The sequence below is a fragment of the Lygodium microphyllum genome, chromosome 15 (assembly GCF_053477565.2).
Source record: "Lygodium microphyllum isolate KBCC chromosome 15, Lygodium_microphyllum_v1.1.10, whole genome shotgun sequence".
NCBI lineage: Eukaryota > Viridiplantae > Streptophyta > Polypodiopsida > Schizaeales > Lygodiaceae > Lygodium > Lygodium microphyllum.
The window spans coordinates 108,088,663-108,102,242 of NC_141149.1; the positions used below are offsets into that span (position 1 = coordinate 108,088,663).

Consider the following 13,580-nt stretch of genomic DNA (forward strand, 5'->3'; position numbering starts at 1 on the left):
CCTTCATTTTCTACAAAAAGCTTAGTAATATGGCATAAGACCCGTTGCATCTATATGATGATATATCTCTTTTTCTTTATTACATGAATCTAATATCATGCATTATTTAAAATTTTTCTTTTTATTGCCTTATATCTAGTGGAAACAAGATGTTTAAACACCATGTTTGGAGCAAAGTCACACATCAAGAACTTTAAGCTTACACAACAAATGCTCCTACTATTGTATATGCTACTTTTATTGGCTAGCTAGAATTTGGGTCTTTATTGTTGACTTTCAATTTAACCAAATAGTCTATGTAATCTCTTGCAATTTGTTGCATGGGAGCATTTCCATTCAAGACCCAAGTTACGTTTGTACTCCCTTTTTTTGCTACTAAAACAATGAATCATAACAATGTGTCACACAGTTATTAAGGAACGTATATTTTCTTTTGTCATGTTAAGAAGCATGAGCCATTTTTATTCATTCATTTAAAAGATTTGAATGATGTATCATTATGTAACACATTGTGAGGCATTCAAAAAGCCAAGATTGAAACTAAATGCTTGACCACCATTGTTGAAATGACAAAATTTTGTGAGGTCTCATGTCTAGGCTACTGCAATGCTTGTCTCATCCCACCTTCTACATTAGTTGTGCTATATCAATAGCCACATTGTGAGTATCCCTTTGCTAGCCATTGACCTTAGAATGGTAGGTCTCTTTCCTTACTTTTGAAGATTGCAACACCCTCAAACTTTGATAGAGAATACCTTAGTCTAAATTGCCACTACAAGATTACCCTTTTTAAAAGGAATCTAAGGCACCCTATAGAATCCACGTCTAATCAACTTGCCTTACAATATTGAATTTTCTAAAATGTTGTGAGTGCACATTGTGTTGGTAGTGGGATACAATCGTCTATTAACTATTTATTCATTTTCCTATTTGACTATTAGCTTATTTCAATTGTTTTTAGAGTTGTCTGAAAGGAGCAAAACTTGTTAAATGCAACATAATTTAAACAACATGCCAAGGGGGCCTTGTTAACGTTATTGCTTAGAAGAGCCTTCCTTCATGACCATTACTTATCTCTTTTTTATCTAGCTCCCCCTCCCCCTTTTCTTACATCCAATCACGATATATGTTATTTATAAGGTCTAATCACATGACATGGTCACACATGACTATGCTATTCATGTTGATAATATGCATTGCACATAGGGCAAGCTATTTATCTATTTACTCTAAGGATTTGTGCCTTGTTGAACTATTGCAAGGATAAGGGTGAGATGCTAAGAAAATTAAATGAGAGTTTGATTAAGTCCATTCCAAAGTTTGCAAATAGGAGATTAATCACATAACAATGCCCCCTCACATTGCTCGATGCAGCATATAAGGTGATGGCCAAGCCACTAGCCCAAATGATAAAAATATTTTATTCCTAGCTCTTACACCTTCAATAGCATGGTTTTGTCTTTGGTTGGTGCATTCATGACATGATCATTGACATGCCCATGTCAATGCATTACACACTAATCCAAGAGAAAGAATTTTTCCTCAAACATCAATAAGGACTTAAACAAGGATTATGATCAAATAATTGGTCTTTCATCATTTTGGTCCTCAAATGCTTAGGACATGGGATGATTTCAGTAGGATGTTGGAAGTGTCCTTCATTGATGCATTAGCAAAGATGTACATCAATGGTATTGTGTCTACATCCTTCCCCTAAGAAGATCGCTTCGGCATGGGTGCCCCCTTGCCCCATCGATTTGACTTCAATCATCCTCCCCCCCCCCCCAACAATCTACACTGTAAAGTTCAAATGACACCCCTATCAAATAGGAGCAGCTTTGTATCTTGGCTTTTCATAGATGATAATTGTAACATAGTTGAGGCTAACAATAATTAAATTGATGCTCCCTTTCAAGTGCATGAGTGACCTTCATTGGGGTGACCCTCAAATGTGACCGGTGCATATCACTTCAATCAAAGTCAAGTATTCTTATATCTAGGTTGTCTTCTCAAGCCCCAAGATTTATATGAAATAATGGACTAATTGTCTTTGCAAATCAAGGTCAAAACACATAACTTTGGTCTTCTACATCACTTTCATGTGCTGAGGCAAGCTTGTGATATTGCAATCAATGCTCACTGCAACTATTTCCTTTGTAGCTAGAACCTTTAAATTTTTGCAAATTGGCTAGGGGGAAGATAAAGAAATCATTTTGATTGTTCTTATAGAACCACAAAGGTTTGCAATAGTGCACACTATCACCTCATGGAAAGTGGCCATAACAACTCAGCTAAGGGAAAGGGGAGGGGCTAGCCTTTGGAAGCCTCAATGATAAAGCCTCCAAACTTCTCTTCCATTCATTATAATAGGCATGGGGTGCTCTAATGTGTGCATGGATGGCTAATGCAAAAGTATACAACTATAAGCTGCCACAAGCATGAGTTGGGGAGATATACTCATTGCCAAAACCAACAATATTAGTATTCCTCTATCCAATGTTGCATAATGCTTTACAAAAGGGTGCCCAACATTGATTAAACCCCCCAAGTTGGTTGGAGCTTCAAATGCTCTACATGATTCATATGGATGTGTCAAGAGGCTTTTTAGATGGAATTCTCAATAATTTTAGTCAACCTAAAATAATCATTGACCATGTGCACAAAGAAACTTAAGAGTTAGGTGGAAAAAATATGCAATTTGGGCACATCTAACTTGCTGGAGAGATAGATAAAAGGTTCAATCTTGGCAATAGAGATGTTGAATGGCTAGAATAACTCATTTCTAAGATTTAGGGTGGCTAGAATACCTTGTTTGTGATATTAAGTAGGGATAGACCACTCCAACACCTAGTAAGAGAGGAGCATGTAATCAACTTCCTAAAGGCCTTAACCGGGAAAAGACTATAAACTATGAGAAAAAGAAAATATTCATTCCCAATAAATGTAATATACATCCAAAAAATCATCAACTATTGGAAGAGAATATTCCCTATGATTAGACTAAGAACTTGGAAAGCAAGAGTAAGCCATGCATGGAGAGTGACACCCTTTATACAACTACCTTTCTCAAAGTTCCTAATGATCAAGTTCTTTATTAGGAAAAGGATTGCTAAGAAGATGTTAGCTTGTACTCTCATTGTCTATGTGGTGGTGGAGAGAAGACAACGATGCACTTATGGAGATGGACTTGTAAGTGGATAGGAGAGGCTAGATTCATACACATGGCATCTCCATGAGAGTTTCCCTATTTGATTACATGAGCTTTCTAGATGATGACACCCTTCGAGTAGGGAATGCAATGCACTCCACTTTTGCCAGAGAAATTTGGCTCACTGTGGGGTGTCGAGACTTGGTTTGAATCTCAGGCCAATGGAGGAAGATTTTCATAACTAGATAGCCAGGTCAATTGCGATAATCTTCTAGTTAAGCATCCATTTGTGAAGAATATAGGGATGGGTGACCTCCCAAGAAGGGGAGGTGTAGTGCTCCCCATGTAGTTGCTAACTTGTAGTTAGAGCTACTACTATAAGTTTCATATGGTCCATCCTTACTTCTAGATTTCCCATGGATAATGTGGAATCCCTAAAAAGAGATATCTTATTTGCCCTCTATCTACAAGTAGTAGTTTGAAAGTTAGTAATTGCTTGTGGTTGCAATGTCTAAAATCTAGGATGGCCCAGGTAAATGTATTGGCATAAGGCTGTTACTTGTTCTTTCTTGTTGATGAGGTGATGTACATATCTTACTAATATTATATCTTGCATGGTAAAAGGTGGCTTGTAAGGGCAAGATATAAGACTTGGATTTGGCTAGCATGTGACATGATTTTTTTGCATTAGTAAGACAACATTGTAGATATGGATGATCATACTTTGAAAAAACTTACTATAGATGAGGATTGCAATTTCTTTAAAAAAAAAACTTACATAATCAATCTTGAAAGTCATGGATTACCTCAATCATTAGGCCATCTAGGCCTAATGATTTCTTATTTTTCATTTTATGGACCTAAAAATTCCAATTACTTCATGATAAAGGCCTAACTAAAAGAAGTGTAGTTTTAGCCAATAGCTTGAAGGTTAACTCAAAAAATCCTTTAGCTTGTTGACATTGACATGCTTGCAACAAATGATGGCAACCATATGCTAATTGAAAGCCATTGATATGCCCTCAGTATCTTTAAAAGCACTCCCACTCGAGCCCTCAAATTGAATGATAGTCTCACTCTCATGTTGTAGTTTGAGAGAACCAAAATAGAAAGCAATTAGGCCATTACCTAAAACTTGCCAATTTCTATGAATTCTAACTTCATAGGTTGAATTCTATGCTCCTCTAGGTACACAAAATGGGAATGTGATTTGAAGGCAATATGTTTGAAAGAAATCTAAACCTACAATTATTGCTAAGCCACAAACCATGCAATTTGTCTAGATCTCACATGGTCATGCTTTAGTCATTGAGTAATAGTGTATTCTCTTTGCTCACCTTAGTGCTAAGCTAAGCCTTGTATCGTGATTCCTCCCTAGAGACATTTGAGGCATACATTAATACAGCCTTGAGTGTCTATCTTCCTATTAATACTTTGGTTGCAACAAGACTTCCATCTCCTATACCAATTAATTTAGTTAAAGCCAAATGGTGTCTTTGATAAGCAACAATGTGCCTCGCTTTCCACGATTGCATGCATTACGAAAGGAGATATATGATTAGATTGTGAAACTTACAACTTCCCTATATCTCTTAGATGAGCCTAGTTTCTTATAAAGCTATGACATGTGGCTCATGCCTCTTAATTATCAAGATGCAAACTTGCTTTCTCCTATTAGACCCCATGCCTCTAACTTTCCAAGACACAATGCTATTAAATGTCTTGATGCTTAGTTATGGAAGCATTCACTCCTCTCTATTCCCACTCCTTATATCATCAACCAGTTCATTTCTTGACTTTATTAACAACCTTACCCATCTTTGGATTATTCATTAGATTGAAGACTCATGGGGTATTGGCTAGCTATATGAGTAGAAGCCAAGCAATGAATTTATGATCATTAAATGCTCCTTAGGTGGGTGACACACTCCCTCATTTTTCACTAGTCATCTTGCCCTAAGGGTTTCCTTCATAAGTGTTAATGAAAAACATTTCTAGGAGGAACCAATGGAAGAACCTCCTTGTCTCTAGGTTCTTAAAATTTTCTTAAAGTTGGCTAGTTTTAAATGACTAGTTAAACCATTGATTTTTTACAAGGCAACATCAAGCCATAACCCTTTTTTTCAAGAAAGCCATACTTTTAGCCCTGAACAACAACATATATAATAAGATAATTATACAATAAAATCAAAGATATGTACAATTCACATGACGAGTAACATTTTGGCCTCTGAATGGATTGGGGACTCTATTCTCTTTAAAAAAGGATGATATCAACTTTAAAGAATATTAAGTATTATACATATGATCACACGTAATATATACCATGATGCTCATATTATATAAGGCCAGACAAAATAGAATAAAGAAACATAACTTACTATCCATATCAAGATGTATAAAAAAGTCTATATACACAAGTATATATATCTAAAAATATGTGTGCTTATATACATAGATATACATAAATGGAGTAGGATGCAATATACATGCATGGTGTTACGATTAACATACCTAAAACAATATGTAACAAAATCATACAATTCTATGAACATGTAGCGAAACCATAAATGAAAAGACAACATAGAATTATACATTCACTTACAAAAAATGCATACTATATGAAGTCTATCCATTCTTATAAAACAATATGTAATAAAATCATACAATTCTATGAATATGTAGCAAAACCACAAATGAAAAGACAACATAGAATTATACATTCACTTACAAAAAATGCATACTATATGAAGTCTATCCATTCTTACATGTGCTTTGGCATATAGCAAATATCAAGATATTATCATCATGAACATCTAGAATGATGCTCTTTTTAAAACTAATAAGTAACCTATAAAACTTAAAGTCTCTTAGGAACAACATACTTGAATATAAGTTGAGTATATAAAACTTTAAAAAAAGAAAGATGTGTTGCTTACACTTGTTGATAGCTCATCCCATATTGTTCAACCTATATTCATATCTCATAAAATATTGAGAAAGCCAATTTATGTTACAAAACTTACTACAAAGCAACAAATTGATAACATAAATTCACTTGATAGTATCACCAAAAAGATGTTTTCTTATCTTTGCACCTTATCTCCACATCTTAATTGTAGCTCAGAAATCAAAATGTTGTAAACAAAGACATTCTATAGATACTCTCATTAGAGATTCAATGGTGATCAAATTTTGTTTGTTAATGGATTTTACAAATGATTTTTGAGATATAACTCACGCATCTAAATCAAAACCATCAAATTTTCTTGAGATTTTAATAGTCCTATAATGATCACCTTGAATGGAAGCTCGAAGAGCATGTAGTTGACCATCTATGGTATGTAACCAGCTAAGCCTTATAACATGCTCCCTCATTAGAGACATTCCATGTATATATTGAGATGACCCTTGCCAAACATTCACACACATCGATCTTATTTTTTCATATTTTTTTAGTGTGAAAATCCTAATTTTCTCTATTTTTTGCTATTTATTATTCATAAAAAATAGGTATTTTTTGATTTATTTGTATTGGCTTATTATTTTGACTGAAACTTAACATTTTCTCTGATCTTATTCCATTTCCATTCCTTTTTCCCAACTCAAAATCGAAAAAACCACTAATTTCCATTGAAAATGACATTTTATGGGTTTTAAAGAATTAATAATGGCTCTAAATCATTACGGGTTCTGCATTTTTGTAGTTACAACCCTCAAATATGATGCAAACAAGGTTCAAACCTCCCAATTAGCCCTTTTCAAGTTGAATGGTATATTTGATAAGCATCAATGTGCCTTGCTTTCTACTCTTGCATGCATTGCCAAAGGAGATATATCGTGGAACCTAGAACTTCCTTGTCTCTCCCACATTGAGCTTAGTTTCTTGCAAAGCTATGACATCTAGCTACGCCTCTTAATTATGAAGATGTAGAGCTACTTTCTCCTATTAGATCCCATACTGCTAACATTCCAATAAACAATGCTATTAAAAGCCTTAATAGTCAGTGATAGTGGCATTCACTCCTCTTTGCTCCCACTTCTTATGTCATCAACCAATTAGTTCCTTAACTTTACAGGCAAGTTGAAGTTGAAGTCTAGTGCTAAAAAAAAAGAAATGCAGAAATACCTCTATCTCAAGAAATTTAGAGGTAATGCTGTCAAAATTCAGGGTAAATTTAAAATTTAACACTAAAATCCCCTCGATTTGTACAAAATTTGCACAGTCAAACTCAAAATTTGAAGGTGGGGGTTACACAACACCTACATATTTTTCAAGCACTCGGGTCTTGCGGCAATCTTATACATGTCTTTGAGTTATCATCATTCCTCACAATGAGAGAAGGCCCATTTTTTTCAAGCACACGGGTCCTCGAGCGACCTGGTATACATCTTTAGATTATCATGGTTTCCTCACAATGAGAGAAGGCCCATTTAGCATTTAGTAGCTATGAATAATATAATGGTTAGAACTTAGAAGCCAAGCAATGAACTTATGAACACTATAAAAGGCACCTTTGGTAAGCAATCCGTTTTCTCATTAGTGACGTCGTGCCGCGAGGCCGCCTCCATCGGAGCAGCATATCGTCAAGACTCCCCTCGATCTGTCGCGAAACGCCCGGCCACTTCTACCATGGATGACATCCCATCGCCGCTCGGACGATAAACATGGAGCACTTGAAGACACAGGACAGGGCCGCCGAGCTTGGCAGACCCTCTCGCACGGCGAAGAAGGGGTCCTGCGAGAACAATGGCTGGGTGGCCGCTTCTCTGCTCGAGGCCTATGCCTGGAACTCATCCTACTCGCCATTGATAGATTTCAGTGCACCTCTCCCTACCTCGAGTTCTATCAAGGTATCGCTTGCTGCCGCGCCAAATTGATGCAGAAAAAGGACAATGCTTGTCTTGCCTTGCCGATTTCACGTTTTACTTTATCTGCAGGTCCCTCATGTCCAGCAGCTGTGCAGCTGGGATTGTGGCCTGGCTTGCGTTCTGATGGTTTTGAAGACATTAGGTATCCAAGGACAAGATATAAAGTCGCTTGGACAGTTATGCTGTACTTCCAGGTATCATGGCACACTCTTGTTTTCAAATTTCATTGGATCAACTAGCTAAAGATATTGATCATCAACAGGGTAAATAGGTTTAGAACAAAACTACTCAGCAAAACGTTGAGGCAACGACTTTGATCGTCCCAGACAGCAAACGAAACTCAAGTGCAAAAGAGAGGGCTGAATGCTGAAAACTGCCTTTAGAAAATCTCTTTTAGGTACAAAGTAAACAAGGGAGCATGGGCCCGTTCATGTTCAAGGGATGAGGAATTTGCAAATTCACAAGGCTACAATAAATCGTTGGAGTTCACAGTGGCTGGATTGGACGAGGATGTGTTCTATGATTAGAGTAGGTAGGGGTTTGAAATCTTATCAAGGCTGACCTATCACTATCCAACTTGGGGACTCCATTTGGCAACAAGCAGCGGTGTCAACCAGGGTAAAGAAAAGGCAACGCATTCATACACCAAAAATTGAGTTTGGCTGCTTGGCCACTATCCTGCAACATTCACGGTGAATGAGGTTGGAGGGTCCTTGCATGAATGAATTCGAGGTGGGAATTGATATAGAAACATCTGGTTGGGCATGACCAAGCCAAGTCAAGGGTCCAACTAATCCCTCAATCGTCTAATGTAATAGTTTCATAGGATCCATCTTGTATAGGCGACATAACACAGGCATTCCAGCAAAAAAGAAACATACATCTCATTTATCTCCTGGCCATAGAGCCAAAGTGCAATGATGTGGAAGTGTAAGACCATATTTTGAGAGAGAGAGAGAGAGAGAGAGAGATTTACGAAAAAAAGAGAGAGAGAGAGAGAGAGAGAGATGCTGAATATTGTAGAGAATGATTGCTGAATACAGAGGGCAGATTGTGTACAAAGGGCTGATGAACAATTGGAATCTCTCAAATTGCACAAATCAAAAAAGTGATGATGACTAGGGGTAGAATTGCTATAAATAGCAGGTAGAAAATAACAGAAAGAATGCAGTTCAACCAATCAAAAATGGGCCGATTGTAGCAGAAAATGTGTCGATTGCTGTAATAAATATGGCGACTATAGACAAGTTGCCATGTGGCACATGTTTAACTTGCCAAATTGCTACACTTGTTGCTTGATTGTGTGTCTTGCCTAGATTGTTGCCCATTGCCTTGGTGACAATTTGTTGTTTGACTTGCTTTTGTACAAAAAGATGGTGCTTGATTTGCCTTGACTAAGCGAATGTCCTTGTTTAAGATGTTTCCAAACCTCTAATACCCCCTCTCTGATCGTGGATGCGGCATGAGGCTAAGGGATTGGAATGCTGATGAAGAACGACTTGAGGAGGTGTCGTGATGAACAAATTTGTTAGATTGTCCTTTGTCTGGCAATACTCTACATCAATGGTCCCATCCAAGATCTCCTCATGGATGAAGTGATATTGTATCTTGATGTGCTTTGTTCTCACATGAAATACGAGATTACATGCCTAGGCTATGCAACTCTCATTGTCACACAGAAGTTTGGTGGCTCTAGGTTGCTCATATCCAAGCTTACCTTTTAACAATCTCTTGTTTGTAGATGTGTGTCTATCATCATCTTTTGCTTGAGCCTTGTGAGCCTCATTGTGAGTTAAACAAGGACATTAAGAGCTCTAACATTGTATTTGTTTGTCATTTTATGTGCTTTAGGGTACATTAATGCATTTCTTTTTTGGGCACTGTAGGTTGTCTTGGGTGCCCATATTATGTACTTGGCCACTCCATTACCAATTGTGGGCCCAATTTGGTTGTTTATAGGTGACTTGTTTTCCTTGGAGGTGACCAAATCTCAATACCCCCAATATAGGCTTGCTCCTTAGCCTATGAGCTAGTAGCAAATGGACTAAGCCTTCACCACAAGGATTGGGTCCCATGCCACCACCTCATAGTAGTATGGATATGTGGGTAGAACTGCCTGGTTCTAGAGTCCAAGAGTGGTGATTTCACGAGAAAAGCAGAAATGAGCCATGGATTATATTTATACTATATAGAGTCTAATGTTTGCCCTTCTCGGAAGGTGCATTTACACCCAATCACCAAGGGATCCAACATTATGGCCAACGCTATGGGTGTCCTTGAATATCCAAGGATGTAACAATTATTAGTTTTGTACATGTCATGGGCATGGTGTTCATGTTTGTGCCTTGTGTTTATTGTCCTCACTTCCCTTGTGCACTCATACATGGTATTGGGTGTCTAGCTTGCTAGATCTTGGTGCTTTCTTTGTCTGTGTTTATTTGGTTGTAGGTCTTTGTTTACTTAGGAGTGGCTGCTACTCATTGTGTTTTTATTTTCTCTAGCATCATTTAAGTTGGGTGGCTCGTTCTCCAATTTGGCATATTATTTTCGTGGTGATGACAATCGACCACCCTTGCATTTTGGGCTCCTTGATTGCCGTTTTACTGCTGCACGATGACAATTGACCTCCTGTAACGTGTCTGCTTGACCACTTGTGGGACACGTCTTAGTAGCCCATCGGAAGGGGAGTCTAGAAATTGCCACCTAGCACTCGCAAGGAATGTCACAGGGTTTGCGATCTAGGTCTTCCCGAGTCTGCCCCGAAGCGGAAGTATCCGGCCGTTCTCACTTAGGACCGACCTGAAGTCAGGGTTTCTTTCCTATTAGCCAAGTCTTTAGGAAGTAGCTAGCGTCGAGCTCTAGATGAACCACTTTGCGTAGGAACAACAGAGTCGAAGCGGATTTATGCTACACTTGGTTCATGGAGAATGGGAAACGAGAGGGATGAGAAGCTCAACCTCTCTGCCCATAAGGCATAGTCCCATTTCGCTCCCCTAAAACAACATAAATCAAATTTTAACTCTACTGACTCTAGGTCTTTATAGTTTCGTTATTACGTCTTTTGAGAAAAGTTCCCAGCTAACCGGGACCGCCCTTCCGTAGGATGGACCCAAGTCACGTCCACCGCACTTTCCTCGATAGCTTTAGTTGTCTAATTAGATCCTATCACATTTATGTGCGACATTTAAAATCAGCTTCATTAATTAAGCCTTTTAGGACACAGAGTTCGTTCACGTAATTTACAACACATGCACAAAAACAAAACAAGCAGTCCTTTTATTAAACAAGTTTCTTAACTTATCTTTAAGTTAATCTTTGTCTCTTGCCCATACAGGAGAATTATGTATCCCTTTTGTCCAACAGAAGTACCCGGTCCAAATCTCATGGCATCGAAATTTCAATTCTTTATCTAGAATAGGATCTTCCAACGTCCCAGACATTGGGCTTACGGGGATCTCCAACTCCATTCTGGACAGGCAAGGGGTGTCCGGAGCTCCACATGACCCACAAGCGGTCCAGGAGTGAGATGCCATTTCCGTAGTTGGCATTTTTACCACTCGACCATCAGCCTGTGAATTGAGCAATGCCCTCTCGGGATAATCCACGATGTGATCTTTGAGATGATCCACGCGTGTAAAATATCATTCCTTAATTAATCCAATTAAAATTCAAGCACAATCAAAGCAATTAGCCCTAATATCATATTCTAGAAAAACATTCATTTATTCCCATGGCAACTTGTCATTACAGATCCATGCCATGCATTTGCCATCAACACAAGCCTTGGAATATTTATCCAAATTACAATGCAACAATCCCTTGATTGAAAGAAACTTATTTAGGGTGTTGTTCAATTAACCAACAAAACTAATTGTATTTTTCCCAAACAATACAATAATAGACGCGACAATAATTCCATTGCATATTCGCTCTCTCCCTTGGGGCAAAAGAGTAGAACTTACTTAATATTTCCTCCTTTAGCCTAAGGCATAGGCTAAAGGTTCCAATACTATATATAACGTAAGTCCTATCATCCCAATGCAAATTAATCAATCTGGTAAGAGCATTTATGCCTCTTCTCTAAGTGACAATTATCTTTTAGCATTTTTCTACTATGCAACATTTTTTTCTTGGCTTTATCTTCCTTTCTCCTAAGGCAAGGAGTCGCATGTCATCGATGTAAAGTTTACATAATCTCTCCCATGTATGTACCATGTATATGCATTTGCGAACTTTAAACAATATTATCCTTGGTAAAGATTAATCAAAGACTCATCGATGCTCAATACTTTAGTGTCCCATATGTTGCTTATGCTATATATGGATTCATCACATAACAACTAGGTGCAATTTAACTCCCTTTGATACAAGCACTTCACAAACTTCATCTTTGAATATTTGAGATGCGATTTATCCTTTTCAATGACCTATTCTAGCACCACAAGGTACAGAGCCTAATGCATCTCTTGTAAGCATTAAAACAAGCATCTATCAATTTGAAAATACATTACTTACGACCGGTACCGCAATTGGATTGATAGTGATGTCTTCGCCCGAAGCTCTGTTGCTGGTTGTAGGATTATTATCCGCATGTGACATTCTTCGCTTGGAGGCCATCGTCCGCAAGTAGACTCAAGAGATTAAGGTGGAATAGATTCGAGATGGGAGAGCGAAAGAGAAGATGGTTAAATCGAGGATCGAGATAGAGGGAAATTGTGCAGCCTCTTGGGGTAACTCTTCTCTCTCTCTCTCTCTCAAGCTCTCTCTCACATTCTCTTGGAGGGGTATACTCTCTCTCTCCCTCTCTCTTGCAGCCTTTCGGGGTCTCCTTATGCTCCCTTGTGCCTCCCCATGCCTCATATTTATAATGAATTAGAGAGGAGGGAATAAGTCTGAGAACAAGAGTGGAGGGGCTCTTAGAAGACTCAGTGATGTGATGCTCAGATCATAAATCTGATGGTTGCATTGGCTCCAAAAGGGGGGTAAAACTCCAAGTTGTTTGGTTAGAAAGCTCTTAGTTCACTCCTTTTCTTTGTTCGAAGTGCTATGTACTGCTTGTAGACTGTGATTGCGGCGTGCGGGATTTTGCCAGTCACTTTTCTTTATTTCTCTTTTTATAAAATCTCCAAAACTAACCGAAACATCACTTGTCTTTTCTTTTAAATGACTTTTAGTTCTATCTTTTTAGGATAATATCTAAAATATAATAGTTTTTTTTCCCCCCCAAGAATCTAATATTTTTGGACCATTCAAACTATACACATTAATACGAGTGATTAATATGGCTCATAAGTCCCGTTCACATTGTACTTTTCGTGAAGGGTGGCTATGGTCCTTATCAATCCGAGAAAAATGTCAGATTTATGATTCTCGATTTTTTTAAATATATTTTTAATTGAATGAAAATTATTAGCTATTAATGCTAGTCAGTTTTTACCTTAGTTAGTCTTAAGTTTTATTGCGTGGAAATATTACACCTCCTATCGTGTACATTGACCCACATTGTCTTGGATTGATTATGTGCCTTTGTAGCTATTGTTTTGGATTGAATTGCTGACAT

The 13,580-nt window shown here is 37.8% G+C and overlaps 1 protein-coding gene across 1 annotated transcript in view; it reads left to right on the forward strand.

Moving 5' to 3' along the window:
- Nucleotides 1-7,675: 7,675 nt before the first annotated feature.
- LOC148024888 (guanylyl cyclase 1) overlaps nt 7,676-13,580 on the forward strand; it is a 75,550-nt gene continuing 69,645 nt past the window's right edge. The window contains exons 1-2 of the mRNA XM_087694557.1: nt 7,676-8,002; nt 8,090-8,214. Coding sequence (XP_087550683.1) covers nt 7,817-8,002; nt 8,090-8,214 — 311 coding nt within the window. The 5' untranslated portion in view covers nt 7,676-7,816. The remainder of the gene's footprint in view (nt 8,003-8,089; nt 8,215-13,580) is intronic.